Source organism: Lissotriton helveticus, chromosome 6, assembly GCF_964261635.1.
Source record: "Lissotriton helveticus chromosome 6, aLisHel1.1, whole genome shotgun sequence".
NCBI lineage: Eukaryota > Metazoa > Chordata > Amphibia > Caudata > Salamandridae > Lissotriton > Lissotriton helveticus.
Window position 1 is genome coordinate 198,493,044 of NC_136067.1, and position 23,401 is coordinate 198,516,444.

A 23,401-nucleotide genomic window follows, 5' to 3' on the forward strand; every position below is an offset into this window, starting at 1 on the left:
ATGGACCTAAAAACCAATAAAGTTGTAGAGGTTGCACATATTTTAAATATATCTTGTTATATACCTCTGTCTTTTATTATATTGTGAGAATTAACGTATGAATGATGGTCATTGTAATGATTTTTATTACTCAAACAAAGTTTTATTATTATTATTAGGTTTGCAATGAAGCTATCAATGATAAACTTTATTTGTTTAGTGTTTTATCTTATTTACATTTTTCACTGTCCTAACACAACGTCCTTTGCAAATTAACTTTTCTCACTGATAGATCCTGAGATATATTATTGTGTGGAGCTCTGTTGTTTGCTTTTGTGTAACTCCCTACCAGCACCACAGTGCGATTGTCCTCACAACCGGAACTCACATTTAAATTTTCACATTGATGTAATGTAAGAACAATATAGCTGGAATGTGGCCATTCTGACAATTATCACTTCTGTAACAAGTCTGGACAAAGAATTGTAATTAGTATTCTTTGTTCTGAGCACCTTGTCCAAGATTTAAGTACTTCTTACGTAACTGCAGAACCACCCAAGGCATTAAAAGAGTGCCACTGTTCGCTTCAGACTCTATATGGACTATCGCCCCTCGCCACCGGATCTCTCAGCCGGCCCTTACCATGAAAGGTAAGTTGCATCTTTATATGTGTAGAGGCACCTGGAATGAAAGAGACTTTACAAACCATTATATACTTGCTTTTATTGCTGTATTGTTAGAGTAATATTATTTTTGGCCAAAAAACTAACCTATTTTGATCACGACTGACATAGTTAAAAATAAAACTGCAATATAATTGCGTTGCTGTGTGCAATTGTGCAATGTTTATCAGCTTAATTTGAGTTAACGTAACGCAGCTCATATCTCTATTAATTAAATATTTCTAATGTATATTTTCAAAATATTTTTATTAAATAGATTAGGATTTTTTTTTTTTTATATTTGTGCATTTACCAATGCATTTTGCCGGAGTATTAGTCCGGAAACATTTGACAATGAGCCATCAGCCAGAACACAATGCATCGCGAACCTTTTAAGTTATGTACAATCCTTAGACTACACTTTTTTAACAAGCTGAATACGACTGCCATGGGTCATATTTTTGTAGCTATGGTAATCTTACTCCTACAGCAAGCTAGAACTTGTGCAAACAAGACACTCGAGAAAGATGTACACCTTTTTGGTATGACATGATTTAAACGTATTTCAGAAAGTCTGAAGAGAGTAAAATACTGGATTGGGATACGTTTTGGGAAAAATGCAGACGACTGGGGAAGGCAGATGGAAAAAGAAATGTTTTGAGATTTAGAAGTTTAGGACCAGAGATTATGAGAGAGCAAACGTAATTTATCAAAAGGTGCAAAACAATCAGACATGAGACCAGTGCTAGGCCCTAGATTTCAGGATATATACAATGTTTTAACAGCAATTAATTGTGAGCCATTGTGGTCAACCAGAAAATCTCAGAAGAATACGAATATGATGGGGTCATGTTGGACACTTACTAATAATCGAGAGTTATTGGAAGAACATCAAAAGCAGGAATAGTCCATTAAGTATATTAATAATAGTTTTTTGTTAAATGTGTTAATGGCGTTCTCTCTTCCCAAGATACATGATCTAGATTCAACCACTTTTAAAGTATTATCCGAATACAGGTCTAAAATGTTGGTAAGGACACAGTTGGTAAGGAATCAGCAATTTTCGGATCACTGTAAGGATGACCCATAAGGGCCAGAAGCAATCTAACGCAGTCATATCAGTATACCATTATTTTGATCCATCTAGGGGTTGACTAGGAAAGAAGGAGAAGCAGTGCATACTGGTGTACTTAGAGAAAAACTCACGTGGGCAGGGGGTAAAAAAATCTCTGCTTTTGGGCTCCTCACTACACAGGGACTCATTGGTCTGAGCAGGCATATACCTTCAAATCCCATTTGGACATCTAAGGCTGGCATCAAAGGTCCAACAGCAGGTTGGGTTTAATTTACATTGCATAAGTGTTAGTCTATCTCTTGTAAAGTGGATTGGTGATGTACCACGGGGTCTGCACATGCCTCCTTTTTTTACATAAAGTTACCTGTTTATCCTCTGGCCAACATCATGTTCCGCTCCCAGGTCCCTTCTGCTTCTTTGCTGAGCACAGCTTTACTTACATATCTCCCAGGATGACCTGCGACCACCAGACTGACCACGTCCTTTTAAGCAATCACTTCCAGGAGATGAGATCACTTTATATTTCCCATCTAAGATCCTCATGCTATACTTAAATGGTTGACAGGGCAGTGTATTGGTCTTTTCTGTTCATTTAGATTAATATCCTCTGTCACTTTACAAACCTTCTAAAATCTGCATATAATCCTTGCATGAATGCAACTGTTTTAACAAGCTTGGTACTAGCTCTTCAGGCTGCAGAGCGGGCCACCTGCAGCTACTGAGTCGTGCTATGGCCTCTCCCACAATACACAATGTGCCCCTGGTTTTCAGTTCATCTGTTGAATGACCGAGTCAAAACATCTCGCGTATTTAAATATGTTTCAAAAATGAAGCAAAGAAAGGAGGCTGCCAGTTTTAAAAGTACGCATTTCCTAGTCTAGCTTTAATGGAGTTATATGCTTCCTGAATAGTACTTTATACTAAATGGACTCCCATCTGTTTGAAGGGAAGTTTTTCAGGTCATCATTACTAAACCATATATTTCTTGTTACAAGCATATACGTCTATGTTATGTATACGTTATCTTAAGGCCACAGCCTGGTACATACCTAACTAAGCTAAACTAGTAAAATGCTGTTACAAAACCACCATTCAGTGTTGGAATGTGTGCGTAGTAAACACAAAATATTGTTTTTACATGTATTTTGATAGTGTAGATCTATTCACAAACATTTTGTTTTTTCGAAAGGCACTTGTTGGAAATGTGCCCTTTCTGCAGTTCTGAAACACGGGCTAACTTACGCAGGCTCCATTTGATCGTTGGGGACATTACCTTACTATAACAAGCATTAAGCGCAGGCAACACATAGGCAAGAATCCCCTGGTAACAATGGGATCACCGTCCACTAACAAAGGAAGGGCCATGTTGTGCTAGTTCCTTTTGGTAATACAGAGGCCACTTTTAGGATAACGGAATAACCACCAACCTATAACTAATTTGAGAATGTTGTTGAACTAATAGTTTGTGACACACACCACCAGTTATAAGCTTTGAATTATGGTTTCCTCCTATAACCCACCAGATAATTGAAGGTTCAACACGTTATACAACCCGCCGGATACTGTTGGGGTCTGTATACATACAAAATTGGTGAGTTACTAGCCATACCACCCCACACTGTGGACGCGATTTCGTGTATTGTAAATATTTTATTAATTTTAACCATAAGGTTTTACAGTCTTCAGTTGTCCACATGAGTATGCCCACCACATCGCTCACTAAGGATCTGCACGAACACCTGTTCATTTTAGTTATAAATCACAAGCTAGCAGCACTTGATCTAGCATGGCACTAGGAATGTACGTTCTTCACCCTCTAGTTTTATAACTGTACCTGTTGTGATTTGCTCCTTTTCTCCCAATCCAGGTAGATGCACTCCGACAGCGATATGACGCAGGAAACACCTATTTTTCTGTGAGCTATACACACTTCTCTTTTTTTTCCCCCAAAAACTTTTATTTGTTTGTACAAGTAATACACTGCTATTCAGCCAACAACCCGAAGGCAGGCAGCTTAAGAAGGAGTGTCAGGACCGCGACATGCGGTAACGCATTTACATACTTGTACATTGCTGTCGTATTTAAATTCGGTTATTAACTACAGAATCAAACTAGAAGCGTTTCACATGTGACATTGGTCTATCCTAGAACTGATGTGTACTGTTGCGACAACATTTACGTCCCTGACTACCTTGCCTGGGGGTCCGGGATCCAATCAACACCCACGTGATTCACAGCGCAGTCAAACCTCCACATCCAATCGCACGACTCATGCCCAGTCTCGCACGGTTTTACACTACCTCGCCGCTACCCTGCCCGCATACTCCTCCCCAAATCAGTGCCTACATCCAGTACTACGCACGGCATATCCTAGGCCATCCTTCCCACATATCCACGGTCTCACTCCCCCCTCTCCATCCCATTCAACCAGGTCGTCAATGGCTGCCAGATGTCTACCGGCCTGGATCGCTGCGGCATAAGTTCCCAATATGCTGTCAATTGGTCTCTACAATACATGGCCGAATTTAACCATCCCTTGACTACCGGTGGGGACCTCTGTTTCCAGTGTACTGCGATCTGTCTCTTCGCTAGCAGAAGTAGAAGGGCAACCAATTTCCTAGGGCCACATGGTATGTTCAATACGAAACCAAGGAGGGCCACAAGGGGGTCAGGACTCATTTCCTCTACCACTATCTCACCTATCTTTGCAAAGACTTGCACCCAGTATGTATGCACAGTTTCGCATTCCCACGTTAAGTGGTAGAAAGTAGCGTCTACGGTTCCACACCTCCAACAATTAGTATCGGCTAGTAGGCCCATCCTAAATAATTGTGTAGGTGTGCGGTACGTTCTATGTAAGAAATTAAAATGGATTAATCTAAGTCTGTAGTTAGGTGACAGGTGTTCAAGCTGAGTACAGCAGAACGGCCATTGCTTTTTGGTTATGTTGATACCCGTCTCCGCCTCCCAATACCGTCTCGAGTCCGGCTGCAGGACCGGGGCCGTGTCCTGCGTAATCCTGTAGATTCGTGTAATCAGTTTGCTTGGCGAACTGTTGGCTAATATGTCTTCCTGAGCCGACAACGTGGGTGGCGCAGCAGGAAACATTGGGTATCAAGCCCTACACGCCGCTCTCAATTGGTAATAAAGGAGTAGCTTTGATGCTGTTGGCACCTCGGATTCGCACATGTCCTGCAGAGACACGAATGTGTCATCCGGGTAGAGATCACTAGCCTTCGTCATCCCGCATTTGCGTGCCCTTTCCGATATTGCCTTGTCCATTAGTGGCTTCAAAAGCGGGTTACCACCTAGCGGTGGATGGGGCATATAATTCAGCCAGTCCTGCACGCTTTGCTATACCCAGCCAGGCCCATCGCACCGTTTCAACCGTGTCTATGTCCATCGGCGAACGTTTGTATTTGTGATACAGAGTAGTCGCTAAGGGGGTGGGTGCCGATACATCTATCTCAATCGCCACATGTGGCTGATACGGTACCGGATGTTGCCAATAGTGTAAGTATTGGGCTTGTGCACTGTACGCATATAAAATCTGGCGCCGCGAGCCCACCCTGTCGGAAGGGAAGTGTCAGCAGTTTCCAGCTTACTCTCGGTTGTTTTCCCGCCCAGACCAGTTCCAGGAGTGCAGAGCGAATTCGTCGGAAGAGAGAGAGCGCAAGCGGCAGGGGTATGTTCGCAAAAAGGTACAGAAATTTCGGTAGAATTACCATTTTTGTGATGGCTATACGGCCCATCAGGGACAGTGGTAAGGTCTTCCATTTTTTAACTTTGCACTCAAGTCACTCTACTGCTATTCCGGAGCTTGACAGCCATATGTCCTGTATTGAGCGACTGATTCTGATACCCTGATATTTAACTTCGTCCATCACCCATTCTATAGGGAATTCGGTCTGGCATCTGGCCGTGTCTTCAGTGAGAGGCAGCATAGTCGATTTGGACCAGTTTATGTTTATGCCGGTTAAGCCGCTATACCTCACTAGTTCGCGCATCAGAGGGTCAAAGTTTTCCGCCGGGTTTCGCATATATATGGTTATGTCGTCTGCGTACATGGACACAAGCAGCCCTCTCGACGTAAAGCCTATACTCCGATGTGTATGATGTTGCCTCAGACGAGCTGCGAGCAGTTCTGTGGAAACGGCGAACAGTAATGGTGACAGAGGACACCCCTGTCTGGTCCCTCTCGTGATTTTAATGGGATTTGAAATTTGCCCATTCACCTTAACTCTCGCCGTCGGGCCATTATAGAGGATGCCAATTTTCTGGATGAATGATAGGCTGAAGCCCATGCGGGTGAATAGAGACAAAAGAAATTTCCATTCGAGGGAATCAAATGCCTTTGTGGCATCTAGCAGGGCAGCGGCTGCTTGTACCTTGGGGTCTAAATAATGAAATAGGCCGAATAGTGTGCGCAAGTTATGGGAAGTTGACCTGCCCGCTACAAATCCCGATTGATCCGACAGTGCTATCTGGGGCAGCATCGGCGTCAGCCTGTCGGCCAGTAGCTTTGCATAAATCTTAGCGTCCAGATTTATTAAGGAAAGCGGACGGTATGAGTCCGGGCTGGTCGGGTCTTTATCGGGTTTGACCAGTGCGATTATCATGGCTTCTCTGAGCGATGGCGGCAGTGACCCTGTCTCAATCGCTTCCATATACACCTTGTGAAGCCTGGGTGCGATGAGGTCGGCATACTCCTTATAGAATGCCGCAGTGAGGCCATCCGGGCCTGGTGCTTTGCCCGACGGCATGCTTGCTATGGCCACCCTTATGTCTTCGGTCGTAATCGGCAGGTCCATATACTCCCGTGCCCGATTATTGAACCATGCTAGAGCTATAGTATCAAGATAATCAGTGATTGCCTGATCTTCTGGTAGTACCTTGGAGGTGTATAATGTTTCATAATATTCTGTCATTGTACGCAATATGTCCGGTGGTGTTCTAACTGTGCTCCCAGCCTCGTTTTTTAGCTCCATGATATATTCCGTACCTCTAGGTTTGCGCAGCATGTTGGCTAAGGTCCTTCCCGCGCGGTCCCCCTCTCCATATCGTCTAGCCTGAACATATTTATTAAGGAACCTCACTTCTCTGTCTGCTTCCTCCTGATATTGGGTGAGCTTTGCCCTGAGGTCAGCACGGGTCCTGTCAGTGGGTGCCGTGTGCAGAGTGGCCTCCAAGGCTGCGAGCTCTCTTTCCAATCTATCTAGTGTGTGCCTAATAGAGCGCAGCATGCCCGTTTTGAGTGCCATGCAGTGACCTCTAGTGACCACCTTGCAGGCCTCCCAAAGTGTACCCGGCGAGTACACAGACCCTTCATTTAGTTCAAATTATTCCGATATCTTATTTCGTAACTCTTCCCTAAATACCTGATCCAACAGTGCATGTGAGGGAAATCTCCAGCTAAATGGTTGTACATATTGTGTCGGTGTGGCAAGTGTCACCCCCACTGGCGCATGGTCAGATATGGATCTCGGCAGGTGTGTTGCCTCCAGGACAGAGGCATGAAGGTCTCTAGACAGCAACCAGTAATCCAGTCGTGACCAGGCAGCTCTGTGTGCAGTAATACATGTGCCCGTGCGTGTCCCCGGGTGTAGGAGCCTCCAGGAGTCTACCAGCGCTGCTTCGGCAATAATGTCACCCAGTTTTTCAGCCGCCTTCGGGTGGTGCTCTCGGGCTGTACCCTGTCTGTCTAGAGTGTCGGAGAGGACCACATTGTAATCTCCCCCCCCAAATAGCGCGGTTGAGCCAAATGCCTGCATTTTGTGCCACAGTTCGCCGAAAAATTCAGGATTGTCATCATTCGGGCCGTATACATTCACCAGCAATATTTGCATTCCACACAACGTACCCTGGAGCACTATATACCTCCCATCTGGATCCGTAATAGCTGTATGCGTTCTCCAATGTAATCCTCTACGGATTAAGATCGCTACCCCTCATGCATAATTCAAGTAGGATGCATGGACTATCTCCCCCCACCTAGCGGGTTTGAGCATCAATGCATTGGTGTTTGTTAAATGGGTTTCCTGCAACAGGCATATGTCAACGTGTTTACTTATCAGATAGGAGTGTATCAGTCTCGCTTTCCTTTTATCATTCATGCCCCTTACATTCCAAGATAAGCATTGTATAGAAGTCATAGCTGCATCTGTACGTGTGTATGTCTGCTCGCTCATAGCATAGCGCCATCTGTGAGCTCCGTTGGCCTCATTTCAAGGTGGGCGGACAGCACGTGGATCACTGGGGCCTGCCTTGTATGTGAGTGCCTGGGCAGGGCTCCCCCCATTCCAATCGTGGGCGCAGCCTCCCCCGACCATCCCCAGAGCAAGCACCTTTCATTCCGATCGCACATATTAATCATTGTAGTGTTGTCAGACCAATTACACAATAGTGACCAATTCAGTAAAGCGCCTCCGCAAAGTAACATAGACAAGCAAAACACCCAAATCCCATGTCCTCCCTCCCCTCCCGCTCCAACCCCCGATCCGATTTCCTTTTTATTGCAAATCCTCCATACTGCGCGCCAGCCGCAAGATCGTGTCGCGGTCTCTGTAGTTGAGGATGCGTGCCAATATGGTTCTCGGTGGCGCTCCTGGTTTGGGCTTGGGCCCTAGAGATCTATGCACTCTCTCCACAAGGAACATCGGCAATAGTTCTTCCCCAAAGATGTCCCTCATCATTTGTTCAACGTAGCTTTCCATGTTTGCTATGTCTGTGGATTCCGCAACGCCTGTGATGCGGACGTTGTTGCGGCGCGATCTCGCTTCCAAATCCTCATTTTTCAGTTGAATCAGGGCCAGCACTTTGTCCATGCCCCACACTTTTTTATCGAGGTCTGTTTGGCTTTCTTCCGTTTCAGTTACGCGTGTCTCTAACACTCCAACTCTACCCTCCTGCTTGTCCATCCTCTGCGTCATGCTGTCCATACGCGTAGCCAGGGCATCCATTTAAGTATCTATCCCCTGTAAGCTCGTTTTTAAATCCTGGAACATGGATCGGATGTCTTCCGCCGATAATCTGTCCTGATCCCCTCCTGAGGTCCCCTTTTCAGGCTGGTCCGAGTTCGGCGTTTTCTGCTTTGATTTATCAAACGTGAGTTTTGGTTGCCGTGTGTCAGGTTTACCCATGGTGATTCCCGGGCACAGTGCGTATGGGTAAACGTGTGGCGAATCAGGTGCACCGTGCTGGTGTTGCGTGACCAAGCGCCCGAAGTGTTTTCGCTCAGCGGAGTACCCAAGGATCCGATTCCACGCCTTCTCGCGTGGCGTAGAGCCGACAGTCACTCGGGCAAGAAGCAGAGTCTCTATGTATCTGTGCTTGTTCGGGACCGTTACACTCCGGGGCTCAGGATCCGCTCAGGTGAAGGAGTACAATTATGCAGATTATAGATTATTGTCCCCTGTGGCACTCAGGCGGTCAAATGGGGGCAAAGCAGCGACAATTAGGGCCTGTGGCGCTGGTCAGGAGTCTTCCGTCGGCCCACTCTGTCCTCTGCCCTCGATCCCATTCCAAGTTGGCGGCTCGCGCCTTTGTCTTCACCACTCCCGTTCGTTCCGATGTCGTGTTTGCGTGTGTGGGGCCTCCTGCAGCGCCCAACGCGAGGTGTGATGGGTAACCCGGCCTGGCCCTTCAGAGGTTAGGGTCGCTCTAGCGCCAGCAGAGTCTTACTTGTAGTATGCCGTCAGATGCGCGGCGGCCATCCCGCACTCGCAGCGCTCCGACTTCGGCAGCCGTCTGGCTCCCCACTGGCACGCCGCCCTCCCAGTGATTGCTCTGTCAAAGAACGGCTGTTGTGCAGGTGCTGTCGCCTTGATTCTTCAGGTGAGCAACTTGGTGCCTCCGATATTGCGTTCGCAGCCGGTCATTGACTTCGAGTGTTACTTCGGCTCAGGCCCGCTGTGTTCCGACCGGCCGCCGCGTCTCTCCGTCGGTCTCGCCACTACTCGAGCTCCCGGCCTCCAGGGCCGCACCAGGCCCCTTCGCGGCTGCAGATCTGGCCGCCCGCACCCTCGGATATCGGGCGATTCCCCTCAACGAAGGTCATGCAGGGCCAGGCGGGTGCTCTCTGCTGTCTGTAGGGCCTGCGGGGTCCGAGCTGCAGCGTCAGGGTGTACGGGTAAATGGCGGATTAATGTGCCCGATCGGCGGAGCTGCGAAGTTAGGCAGCCATTCCGCTCGGCAGCCAAGCCACGCCCTGTGAGCTATACACACTTGATTGCTTGTCTGACTATTAGACATCAACCACATTGACGTAGACAGTTAACACCATAGATACACTTTCTACTGATAGGTCCTGAAGAATTGCTAGCTAATTGCATTAGAGCGAGAAACATGTCGACCAACCACTGCACACACTATACCGTCACTCGCAAACTGGAAGCATAATATTCCACTTCTGGCCCCACACCTGCACTTCATCTAAACGGTAGTTGGATAAAAGATCTCCGCTAAAGAGCCCCTTTTTGAGGTGTCGCCCGTTGGGTATTGCACCGCCGACCAAATGAGGAGCAAGCCCATATGATGAAGCATGACACCTGAAAGGGTGTGTGAGGGCATTCCATCCAACATAATGGATGCCCAACTGTAGGAGTTCTTGAGACCCTACAACATCCTTCACACCACAGGGACACGTACATTCCTTTAACTTAGGAACAGCCCAGTATTTTTGTAATTGCCCTTTCTGCAGGCTCATACCAGATTTTTGTTTTCTGTAGCTGAACCTGCTTTTGCTGGTATTAAACACATTAGGTGCAATTAACTCCTGCTAAATGGTAGTAAAGTGCTTAGAATCTCCCTTTAAGTCTTAGGAAAATTGGTGTACGCCTGGTTGGTATATTTAATTTACTTACAAGTCCCTGCTATATGGTACTGCAATTACTGAGGACTTGTACATTGAATGCTGCTAGCTGTCTGCAGCTCTTATTGTGCCTCCCACTAAAGTAGCACTGTAAAACATATTTCAGTTTTGTCACTGCAGAATGTAGCGCACTTTTAAAACCGCCACTTTGACCTGGCAAAATAAACATTTTGCTGGGCCTAAACCTTCCTTTTCAATACCTATTAGTCACTCCTAAAGTAGGCCCTAAAGGCTCATATGGCATGGTGCTTGATACCGAGAAAGTTAGACATTTAGGGCTACAGCTACCTAGCTTTCGGGTTGCGATTATCTAATAGTGGATTTTTGCGATTTACTATTTAGTAATCTCAGAAAGCTATATACAAAAGTGATTTTAACAGAGTTAGCAATTCCAAGTGGGTTGCAAATACACATACCTCATTAATACACCTGAGGTAGGTCTCGGTTTGCAACCCAATGGGAATCACAAAAATCACAGGTACTGTGGCCTCCTGACATTTGCAGACCACTGTATCTGTGATTGCTTTCATATCAAGCAAATTCTTTTAAATGCAGCCCATTTTTCTTAAAGGAAAACGGTATGAAAAAAACAAAATTCATTTCATTTTTTAAGAGTAGGCAGAGGTTTGTGGGACCTGTTCTTAAAAAATGTTTTCACCAACATTCACTAAGGAGGAGGGGTCCCTTGCGGACCCCTTTCTTTTGTGATTTTGTTATCACTAACTCGGAGTTGGTGATAAAATGTGAATGTTTTTCAACTGCATTTTGCTTACAGAACATTCACTCATACCACCACGATGTTGTTATTAGGAAGGAACTCCCTAAACATGCCCCTTCTAAATACTGAATCGCAAACCCTAATTGCGATCCGGTAATAGGTTACTAAATGGCAAATTGTTCCTTTGTACATTAAAAAGGCTTTTTTGTGGTCACACATGATCCAGTTCTGCTAATTGGTCTGTTGGAGACCTCAAAAAAGATTTGCACTCCTGGGCTTTAAGTGTTACATGCCCTGGCTGTGAACAAAAACCAAAGCTGTTTTTCACTGTGGTAAGGCTAGCCTCCCGTAGACTAACACTGGTTTACCATTTTATGTTTAAGAAGTGCTAAGTGCAATATAGGAGCAGTAAGAAAAATACTCCTTCAATTCATTTGAATTGTATTTCAAAATTATCTTTAAAGGTAATGGCAGATTTTGAATCTCTATTTTGGAAAATATCACTTTTAGAACATTGGCATTTTTCTGCCTAATCCAAAGGTGCCTTTCAGCCAGTATCCAGGGTAACATGATTGTTAATGGCTCCCCTCTGATGTGATGTTTATTCCTTTCAGACAGGGAACAAAATGACCTTGGGTGTGGGGAAGGGTGTTACACTCCAAGCAGGATGGCCTGTGGGTTGTACCCAGCCCTTCCTAATCTTCAAAGGATAGCCTGAGGGCTGTACAAAGGCACTTCCTGACTTAAGAGGATGCCTGCCCTGTCACCGGCAACTGCAGCTCACACCTGAGCCTGCCTGCCCTTTGATTCACTAGCACACTGGAGCCATATCCAGGAAAAAGGGAATAAAACATACGAGAACCAGTTTAGGGTGCGACAAAGGAGGTGTCTCCCACCTAGAGGCTGGCAATGGGCATAAAAGTGGCTAGCCCAGAACCTTTCATCAGAATACCCCATGACCTCTGATGCCTTAGAACAAGAACTGCCATGCTGTCTGAAGCCTGAGGCTTGACTACACCTGCTTGCATTGAACCCAGAAGTGACTCCAAAGGTCAGTTGGCAGACCTGTTTGAGCTACAAGGACACAATAACCTTTCAGAGGCCTTTCCTTACCACTGACCAGCTGACCAGTACCAACTGGTCCTGCATTGACCCTGCTTCTGGCTTCTTTTGGAGTGAGCTGTATACCCCAAATGGTACCTCTAGGCCCTGGACCATTGGCTGGTTTGAAGGGTGTACTTCTACAACTTTAAAACTAACACAACTGGACTCCAGCTTAAGAACAAGTATCTCTGAGCTCTTCGTGTTGAAAAGACTAATCCCTAGTCTCATCATGAACATGAATAGACTTCACCAAGGTCAACACATGAACTGTATCTGACTTCATTGCCAAATGGACATTCCCAGATACAGAACCCTAGATTTGTCTGCATGGAGCTCTTCACATCAATAATGACAAACTATTGTTTCCCGCAAACACAACATTCAGATCGACACATAGTTTTTTGGGGCACAACAACAGCCCAGCAGCCCACCAATACGAACTTCCAAATGAGCCTTAGGACTTCAGCAACCCACCATCGACTAGCCACTCAGCGGATCTAGTCTGCAGAACAACATGCTAACAAGATCTTCTTGTGTGAAACAGGACTAAGTCAGAAGGTAAATTGTCCACCAGGAAAAATGTTCTCCCTGTATCAAACACATGCTCCATTGCAGTCACCCTTAACTTTTGACTTTGACCTGATCCGGCACAACCAGATGACCACGATAGTTGCTTTGTGCTTTATGGCACTATGTATACTAAACGCTCCAAACATTTATATCTCTGGTTCTACTTATTGGACTTTTGTTCTTTTTGTGTAATTGTATCTATTAAACTTTTCCCTATTTTCCTATATTGGTTTGGGGTTTTATTGTGTTGTGTTTTCATTTTATTTTATTGGATAAATATGTTACACATTTTGTCTAAGTTAAGCCTGATTACTTTTGTCAAGATACCAGAGGGTTAAGCACAGGCCTATTTAGTGACATGTGTTGTTTACCCTGACACATAATGTGATTATTACTTGAGCTGGGCTCCCAACTCTCTTAACTAATAATCCAGTTTCTTACTTCACATTTTTCTGTTTTTGTTACCTTGGTCAAGTTCAAGGTGAAACCCTCTAAAAGGTACATGAGAATTAAAGAAACACTCAAGCGTATTAAGCTATCAAGAACCTCTGGTGCAGTTAGATCAACTGGGAGTAAAATACAGCTATGCATGATCTGACATCCTTGATGTGGGATTTCCCCAAACATTTAGCCTTCACCCCTCTTGTTTTGCTGAATTAGTTTTTGTTGACATTAGGCCTCTGTGCACTTTACCACTACGAACCAGTGCAAGAGTGTTGTGCTCTTCCTAAAACATTGTAACATTTTTCTACCACTGATTGGCAAATTAAATGTATTTGTAAATCCTTAGTAAATTGCACTACCTGTTTTCAGGGCCTGTATATTTAAAGCTTCTGATGCACCTGCAGTACTTAATGTGCCACCTCCAAAGGTAGCCCTTTAAAGCATGTCTCCAGCCTGCCACAACAACCTGTAGGGTAGCTTTAAACTGTCAGTTCAACCAGGTCTTACCCTTCCTATTATTGCTTACAGTCAACTCTACGGTAGGCCCTAAAGGCTCTTCGAACAGGGGGCATTACTAACAGAAGATAGGACATTTGGGATTAAGTTTTTTTATGTGTCCTGGTAGTGAAAAACTCCTAAAGTAGTTTGTCAGTACTGTAAGGCCCATCTTAACCATTGACTAACACTGGATTACCTCATTACATTTAAGAAGTGAAAACCTTGGATTGGGAGCAAATAGAAATATGGTGTTTGTTTACACTCAAATGAAAAATCCCTTTGATGGTAAAGTATGATTTTATGTCACAATTCTGAAAACACCACTTTCAAAAGGATGCAATTTTCTTGCCCTTACCATGTGTGCCTTCTGCCAGTGCCCTTGGTCACATTGCTGTGAATGGCTCCTCTGTTGGTGTTTGTGTATTCCTCCCAGATTGTGATAAGTCATTGTGCAAGGAAGGCTGAGGGAAGAGACATTCCCAGCATCACTTACACTTCATAGGGCGTAGACACCAGCATTTTTACACACTAAGGCCCCCATTAGGATGACGGGCAGACTTTGTCCGCCCGCCATCCCATCGGAAAAAGGGACCACCTGCCATAGGGGCGGGGGTGCTGATGGTGGCATTAGGATGCGCCCGCCACAGTGGCGGGCGCATCCCTAATTTTTAACATTGTGGCGGGCGGTGCTTTCTGCACCGCCTGCCACAATGCTAAACATGCATGCATGCATTTGCATACACGAAGCGGCATGCTAAAGCAACAACAGCCCTCAGTGACCATCAATGCAAAGATCGAGCAGTGACCAGCCATGGCGACCAACTGGTCTTTGTGTTACAAGAAAGACTGTCCAAGATGCCCAGCCTGCCCTTCGTGCTACAGAGATGACCATCCGCGCTCTCCCTGCTCCTCCACCGTGAACATTTGCACTGGACTATGAAAAAGTAACTCTTTCAATGGGGCTAGCCTGCATTAGTCCTGCATTCGGCCTGCATTCCCTTGGCCTGAACTTGTGAGTTTCCCTGATCTTGCACAACTATGGGCCATATGTATCAACATACCCTTTTGCGATTCCTAAATAGCGATTTTTAAGGAATCGCTATTTAGAAATCGCAAAATGGTATGTATGAAGAAATTCGCTATTTTTTAGCCATTCCTTAAAATTCCTTAATTGCGATTAGCAAATTGCTAATCGCAATTAAATACTTTCCCATTCATTTCTATGGGCCAGGAGGCCCATATGAATGAATGGGAAGTTATTCTCAATTTGCGCTTCGCAATTTGCTAATCGTAAATTGAGAATAATTTCAAGGGTGCAGGGGTGTCCAAAGGACACCCTGTTGCACCCCTGAAATATGCATGGGTGCACATGTGGCACACATACATGCCCTAAGGGCATGTATGTGCGTCACATGGCACTTTGAAAAATGCAAAACTGTGCACTTTTCAAGGAATTCGCAACTTAGCACCAACTAGAAGTTGGTGGTAATTTGCGATTCCTTAAGGGCATTTTGCAAAATTTTTTTGCTACATACATTGCATTTAAGGAATCGCAAAGTTTGCGATTCCCTAAATGCAATCGCAAAATAAGGAATGGCACATTTTGCGATTCCTTATTTTGCACCCAAATTGTTTGATACATACCATTTTGCGAAAATGGGTTCGCAAACGCCGAAATTCTGGGAATTTCGGCGTTTACGAACCCATTTGGCCTTGATACATATGGCCCCAGATAACAGAGAGTAGCAATTTGTGATATTAGGCGCTACATTTACTTAAAACTTGAAAATGTAGTAATTGGTTGGATTTTTGTAATTCTGGTATCAGTTTAAGTTTTTTTTTTCTTGTGTGTTCACTTTACTGCTCGTTGTGTGCTGCATAAGTTCTTTACACTTTTCCTCTAAGTTGAACCTGACAAGGATTGTGTTTGTTGCATGAGTGGGACCAATGCCCCGGTCAATCAATAACCCAATTCCTTAAACTATTTTATGGAGTGTAGGTTTAGTCTCCTAAAATAAAAGTTTGTGATGTGACATATTGATGTCTACTGAGCATACAAATGTTGAAATATTCTAAATTGTTTATTAGGGGAGAAGGGCCAATTGTCCAGCTAACAAAAGGAGTCTAATGCCATGCAGTTGTCGGAAATCCTGATTTAAATTCAATTGTACTCATGAAGCAGAACTCTCCCAGAAGATATACAGTTGCAAGTTGTATCTTAAGTTAGTTCCAGGGACTCAACTGAGCACAACAGGAGTTTTTACTCAATCATTACCAAGGAGAATAAAATAATTCATGCATGAGGTATTTCCCCTGACACATACATTTCTAGTGTAATGCTTTCTTACACTGAAACATAGAACAAACAGTGTTACTGGCTTAATATTCACATTGTGCTCCCGGAAAATACATTTTAAGATGAAGATAAATAAAAAAATCTAACATATTCACAGCCTTGAATTCCCAGCAATATCTCCAACAATATAAAATATGGCTGAGTCTAATTCGAGATGGCATTGTGGGCAAAAAACAATGGTTTGGAATGCAGCCCCCAATAATTACTATTAGAACATTGGAATGTTGGGAGCTCCATTGAAAACCAAAGAGTGTTCTGGGCTTATAATGGCTGGTATAAGCCTGGAGCTCCAACATTCCAATGCTTCTTTGTTCGCAGCTCTGGCTGTGAACAAAGGGTTCAGGGAGCCTGAGGAGATTCCAATCCCCTCACGCTCCCAAAAGGCTTTGTTTTTTTGTTAGAACATTCTGCCCTCTAGTGACAGAATGTTCTAATAGCCTTATAGCCCTTCGTAGATGGGCTTTACCGCTATTAAAGTCCCTCTCCCATGTTAAAGGCCCTCGCCTTCGGCTCGGGGCCTTTAACGCTGGAGAGGGCCTTTAATGGCCTGTATAGCCCTCTACGGCGGGCTATAAGGCTATAGTAGCAGAGAATAATTCAAACATGCCACCCATCAATTGTTTGGTTATTTCAGTGTGACACCCTAAGTTAGGCACGTATGATCAGACATGTGCCATATTCACTTTGCCACTGGCAACATGGTAAGCCTGACTGAAGATTCTCTAACTAAAGTGAAACTGGTGTTGTGTTACTTGTGGTCCGTTCCAGAAAGGACCTGCCTTGGCAATTGAAGCTGAATAGTTTGTACTTTAGCATCATCTAGGTTCATTTGCATATGGCTGTGTCTAGGTGTTAGGTAATATCAGCTTTTAAGAGGGTAGGCTTCTTTGACTGTAAGTTTCTTGCCACTGCCAAGATTGTCATCCTGCCCGAGGAACAGATACACCTCCCCACTCTCAATGCCTTTGTCCAGCTTCCAGATCCCATGCGACAGTTGGAAATCATGCAAATGGTATTCCTGAGAATTTAGCCAGGGGAAATGTAACTTTCTAAAAGCATCTTTTTCAAAAAAGTTATTCAATCCAACTTTACCAGTGAATTGAGATTTTAAATAGTATTTCAAAAAGCTCAAGATATTACTTTTTAGGCATTTCCTAGACAAAGATAATATTATTCAAATAAATATTGCATCCCCTTACTTTCCTATGAAGCAACCATCCTTGCTAAAGTGTAAATAGCGTTTTGGCTTTTTCACTGAAAGGACATGTGTTACATTAAACTTTTATTTGTAAAAATACCATGCATCCTGCCTATTGATAATAAGGCCTACTTAGGGTGTCTTATAAATATTTAGAAAGAAGTGTTTGGCCTCTCAAAAGGGGTTGTTTGCCATGTCGAATTTGCAATTTAAAAACTGAGCAACCAGGCTAAAAATAGTAGGCCTGCAATGATGTTTGCACTATCATGGCAGTGAGTGGTACAATGGGTGCCACATTTCACTGGTGACATTTAACTTACAGACACTAGGTACAATTTAAGCCATCTACTAGGGGTGTATACCAGAGGTATATCAATTTTATCATGTTGAAAGGGGAAGCATAGGAACCTTACCACTGGTTATCAGTTCTACAGCCAGCATATTAGGGTAAGGCAAAAATCTGGGGGTACACCATTCAAAAGATGGTAATTTCTAACATCACCTTTGTCAACAAAAAGGTCAACATAAAAGGGTTGTGTGAGCTGTTAGTCTGCATTTCCATTGTATGGTATTGCACCATTTTGTGCACGTTATTTGAATTCAACTTTGCATTCCAAACAGCCATGGCTTCACTGGAGCTTCCTTTTGGCCTGAAAATGAAATCAGGAACAGGTAGGCCTTTTATTCCACCAGGCATTTCCCTGGTGGGCTAGACCCCTTTGGGGCAGGTTGTGAAAGCCCAGGGACACACTTTGTGCCTCTGTAATCTTTCCCATGGTCAGCCAGGTAGGGTACACTAGGGATGGAGAGGATTCAAAAGAGGTAGGGTGAAAGTACAGAGAAAGTGATGCGCGAGGGAGAATGTAGAGAACACAAAGATTGTCGAGAGAGAGAATGGATGGATGAAAAGAGATTTTTGGCAGGGCTGCTTTTAATTCCTCAGTCTGGCCCTGCATACAACTCTGCTAAACCAAACTTGCACATATTCTGTGCACAAAATGTCAGAGTGAGGCCTAAACGGCCAAATGAAGTGGGGAAACATGCATGCATGTGCATCAACAAAGGAAGCAGTGTCAATAGAGAACAAGACACATAAAGCAGCTTTATGAAGACAGTAGGAATGCATATGTGCACTCATCAATACAGGACCCTGCTGTTTCTCAAATGACTGACAGTTGTTATTACAGAGGTTGACTGTAGTATATCCCCCCTGGACCCATAACAAGTTAATTTGGTCAACTGTCACTCCATCAAGTTACCATAACAAAGACACATAGTTTAAGGTAATTCTTTTGGTATTGTTCGGATACATTTTTTTGACTAATCTTTCCTGCAAACACCTGCATATTATTTGGTTCGTGATGTTGGGGTAAACTGTTGTTGTGGTTAATCTTGACCTTAATGATTGCAACATGGCCAAAACAAAAACCTTCAATTACCCTAGATTATTTTGACAAAATTCTGAAGAGCCCTATTTCAAGTGGAAACCAAGGCAGAATCAGCCTGGATTGTTTTAAAAAATACTGAAACACCTGCATTAAAATGGAATCAATGGCACTGTGTATTTGAAAACTATTTGACAGCCATCATTCCTGATAGAAAGAAAGTGTTAATGTTAGTCTTTTAGGAGAAGCTGGGGAAGATGTTTGATAAATTGTCAGAGGTGGAAGTGCCACGTGGCCATTTTGATTCATGGAGTGAATGAAAGGAGGCTGTTGGGCATTGAAAAAAACCTTTAACTGAAGCACACTTGTAGACGTTTGGCCGGATGTATATTTGAAGTAGACTGATATGAACAAAAAGGCTTCCAGGAAATATAATATCTCAGTTTTGTGTCAGTTGAATATTTTAGTAGGCACCTGGACACCTAGCTTGGAACTTGCTAGCAGCCTCTAGTTTCTGTATGTACCAGCCTGATCCAGCTGCCACCTTTTGACCAGGTGACACCCCCCTGCCTGGGTTTTTCTACCTCACCTTTCCGCCAACAGACACCCTACCCATCCCAGAACTTAATGCAGGCCACTGTGCATCCATGCAGTGAGCATGCTGCTGCCATGCCCAAGTCAAGCCCGTCAGCTCCTGTCCATGCCTGTACTACATCCAACGCTATGAACTCTGGTCCTAAGACCATCCAATGCAACACCACATCCTCAACTGCCACCGGAGCCAACAAACGATGCCACTACTCCTTCGCCATCCTCCAAAAACTCAAGAACACACACCGGCAAATAAGCTGCTGCCACACATTCCCAAGTACCATGGTAGGACCTTTCTCCTGCACCCATTACAATTTCATCTGCAACACCGTAGATGCTGACTCAGCCACCTCAAACAACCGACGCACACCACCATCATGCACCAGCTATCCACCATGCTCCTCAACGTCTCATACCTCTGGAAACACTACTCCCAAATGTGGGACTTCAACAGAAACACACTCAACATTCTTTTCCAGGCTAAAACATTGCTCAACTCAGCTTGCAACGTGGACATCACCGCAAATATCCGCCTACCTACCAAATCACACACCAGGATCAAACCCACAACCAGGTTTGCGATCATCTACAAAAACACGATTGACTGCACCACCTCCACAGACTCAGATCCAAAGCTTGTGAAACACCTCCACTTCAAAATATGAATGGACTACAGTGCCACCCTTAAGGGACCCCTCATCTACCACCAGCCGGGCCTTGAGGAGAATTCTCCAACCACATTGCAGACTTCATCACTCCCCTGTCCATCAGCTCAACCAACTACATACTTCTGTGGGACTTCAATTTCCATCTAGAAGTCACCACAGACCCTAACATGGCCATGCTTGACAGATTCAGCAACCTCGGACTCACATACCTCACCCTAAGACCAACCCACACAGCAAGAAACATTCTCTGCCCTATTTTGTCTTGAAATAACAGAATCACCACCTCCCACACAACCCATCTCACATGATCCGACCCCTTCATCATACTTTTCAAGATATCCACCCACCAAGCCACCCCACTAGAAAAACCAATAGCACCATCAAGACACTGGGAAATAATATCAGAAGAAAACTAGACCAAGCCCTAACAGAAACACCCACCCCACCAGACAGGTAACCTCAATGTCAACACCAAACTCTTCAATAAATGTCTAATTCACTATGCAACCACACTATGCCCACCAGTAACAAGACCTACAAAAACCAACAAATGACCCAGCCGGTACCGCCACAGGTAGCTCAAGAGAAAGTGTAGAGAACTTGAGAGAAAATGGATACTTAACAAAAACACCACCTCAAGATCCACATACAAACCTGCCCTCAACCTCTACCACCAACATCTACGAGATGCAAACAAATGTTCCTAACTCTCAGACTTGAAGCCAGCTCCAAAAATGGTAAAGAATTCTTTACCATCATCAAGTTCTCCAATCCCACAGCTGCCAACAACAACATCATTACATCTCAAGCACTCTGCAACAACCTCTTGCAACTAAATCTCTTAAGATAGTGGAAGAAAATCTTGTGCGGCAGGACATCCCGCTGAACGTTTGGAAGAGAGCTATTAACAAACAAGTGAACGAAATCTCCTTTGAACTTGATTATAAATCCCTTCGCCGTAGCCCCAATTTGGAACCCCTAAACCACTCATACACTGTGGGCAAAGCACAATCATATCTAAGCGAGGCCATCACAACACAGGCGCGAAGCAAAATTCTATCCATGAGGCTGATCTCGCTCGGGATAGCAGATTTCAACCCCGCCTGGGCCCAAAGAGGGGACTCCATATCCTGCAGGCTATGTACGTACAAAAGGGAATCTTCTCTGTTGCTGTCCTCATTTCAAGAATGAACGCTGGCAACTGCTGCGCCCGATCTGCCTCAATCGGAGCTTAACAATATGCTCGGAAGCATCAGCCCTGTGTTTGTCAACCACCAACACTATGTTCCTAGCGAGATCAGCGAAATTCGTTCACCAAATTAGTTTAGCACTAAAAACCCATAAAGAGAGTATTTCATCACTCAGGAGGCTCACCTCAAAAGCAAATGATCAGAGTTGAAGTGCACTCATCATGTAGCTTCATTGACAGTGCCACTTGCACGCCCCCATATGGAAGACAGTAAGGACTTGTCCCAACGCATACAATGGCTGGGAAAGGCCAATCAATGGGACTAAGACTGTGGGAGCTGTATCCTTCTTTCTCATTCTGTTTTTTTTATATACCATTTTTTTAATTAGCACAGGCGTACACCATGTTTTAAACAAGCAAAGAAGTTTTTTTTTTTTAGAATTACTGTTCTGAACTTTCTATTTTTACTGTAAAAATTTTAATTAATTGTACAGTTAATAAAAAACCTTGAAACCTTGAAACAACCTCTTTAACTTCTTCAAACAGAAGACTGACAAGATCTACAACACATTCGACCAAGTATACCAATGTGAATTCCCCCAACTAGCCTAACACCTCCTTCATTGCCAAACAGCAGCTATGCAACTGAACTGGAAGTGCCACTTGAACTAAGAAAGAACCTCTTGAACTGATGACTTCTATCCATTCAGGATCCCCCTCAGACCCATGCCCCTACTTAATAATCAACCTTGGAAGAACCATCATCCCAGTTGACCACTATCATCAACACCTCCATAAATACAGCCAGCTTTCCGTCTTTCTGGAAAAATGCAGAAGTCAACGCCATATTGAAGAAACCAGCAGCACAGCCCAACACCCAGCTACAGACCCATCTTGCTCCTGCTTTTTCCAGCTAAAGCCATTGGGAAAGCCACCAATATCCACCTAGAACTCTACCAACACTAAAGACAGCTTTCAATCAGGCTTTTGCAACAACCACTGCACAGAGACAGCCCTCAATGTGGCCTTCAATGACATCAAATGGCCTCGACTGTGGAGAAATGGCCTCACACATCCTCCTCAACCTCTCTGCAGCTTTCAATACAGTCTCCCACAAGCCACTCTTCAGGAAAGCTTCAGCAGATGTATATCTGCTGACTAGCCATCAAGTGGATATCCTCCTTCTTCACGGACAGAACTCAATGAGTTAGACTTCCTCCTATACCTCCGACCCCAAGAAATTAATCTGCGGAGTCCCTCAAGGATTGTCGCTGAGCCCAACACTCTTCAGCATCTACATGACATGCCTCAGGGACATCATCAGAACCCACACAATCAACATAATATGCTATGCCAATTACATACAGCTCATTCTCTCCCTTACCTAAACAGCCATAACTACCAAAGCAAACTTCACCAACAAAATCAGCAACATCAGTGCTTTGATGACAAACAACTACCTCCAGCTCAACACAGACAAAACCAAAGTCCTAATCTTCAGTAACATCTTCTCCCCCTGAGGTAACTCTTGTTGGCCCTCTGAACATGGCCCCTAATGACCCTTGCGGTACATACTAGTAACCTTGAGATCATCCTGGACACCAAACTCTCCTTGAGAAGACAGAGCAATGCCATCTCCTCATCATGCTGCCACATCCTGGGAATGTTACATAAGATCTTCAAGTGAATGCCACTGAACACCAAATGAATGGTCCCCCATTCTTTTATGATAAGTAGACTTGATTACAAAAATTCCCACTATGTTGGAATCCCAGCCGAGGCCCTACAACAACTCCACACCACCCAGAAGGCTGCCCCCAGATTCGACCTGAACATCCAGTGAAAGCCACTTCTCTCCACGCCGCAACAATCTCCACTAGTTCTTAGACCAGGAAAGCTGGAATTTAAAGCTACTCACGCACGCCTACAAAGCTTTCCACAACACCAGTCTGGCTTACCTCAACCACCGCCAAGACCTGAAACAACCACCTGAAACAACTCAGAACCTCTCCCTCCTTCATAGAGTTCAAAAATAACCCCAATACATGGCTTTTCCAGATGAATAAGATAGGATCTACACCTCAAGCCTCAGGCC

At 44.4% G+C, this 23,401-nt stretch overlaps 1 protein-coding gene across 1 annotated transcript in view; it reads left to right on the forward strand.

Moving 5' to 3' along the window:
* The first annotated feature begins 591 nt into the window (after positions 1-591).
* Positions 592-23,401, forward strand: part of LOC144761286 (cysteine-rich venom protein-like) — a 345,826-nt gene continuing 323,016 nt past the window's right edge. Inside the window, exon 1 of the mRNA XM_078646738.1 lies at positions 592-629. Coding sequence (XP_078502864.1) covers positions 623-629 — 7 coding nt within the window. The 5' untranslated portion in view covers positions 592-622. The remainder of the gene's footprint in view (positions 630-23,401) is intronic.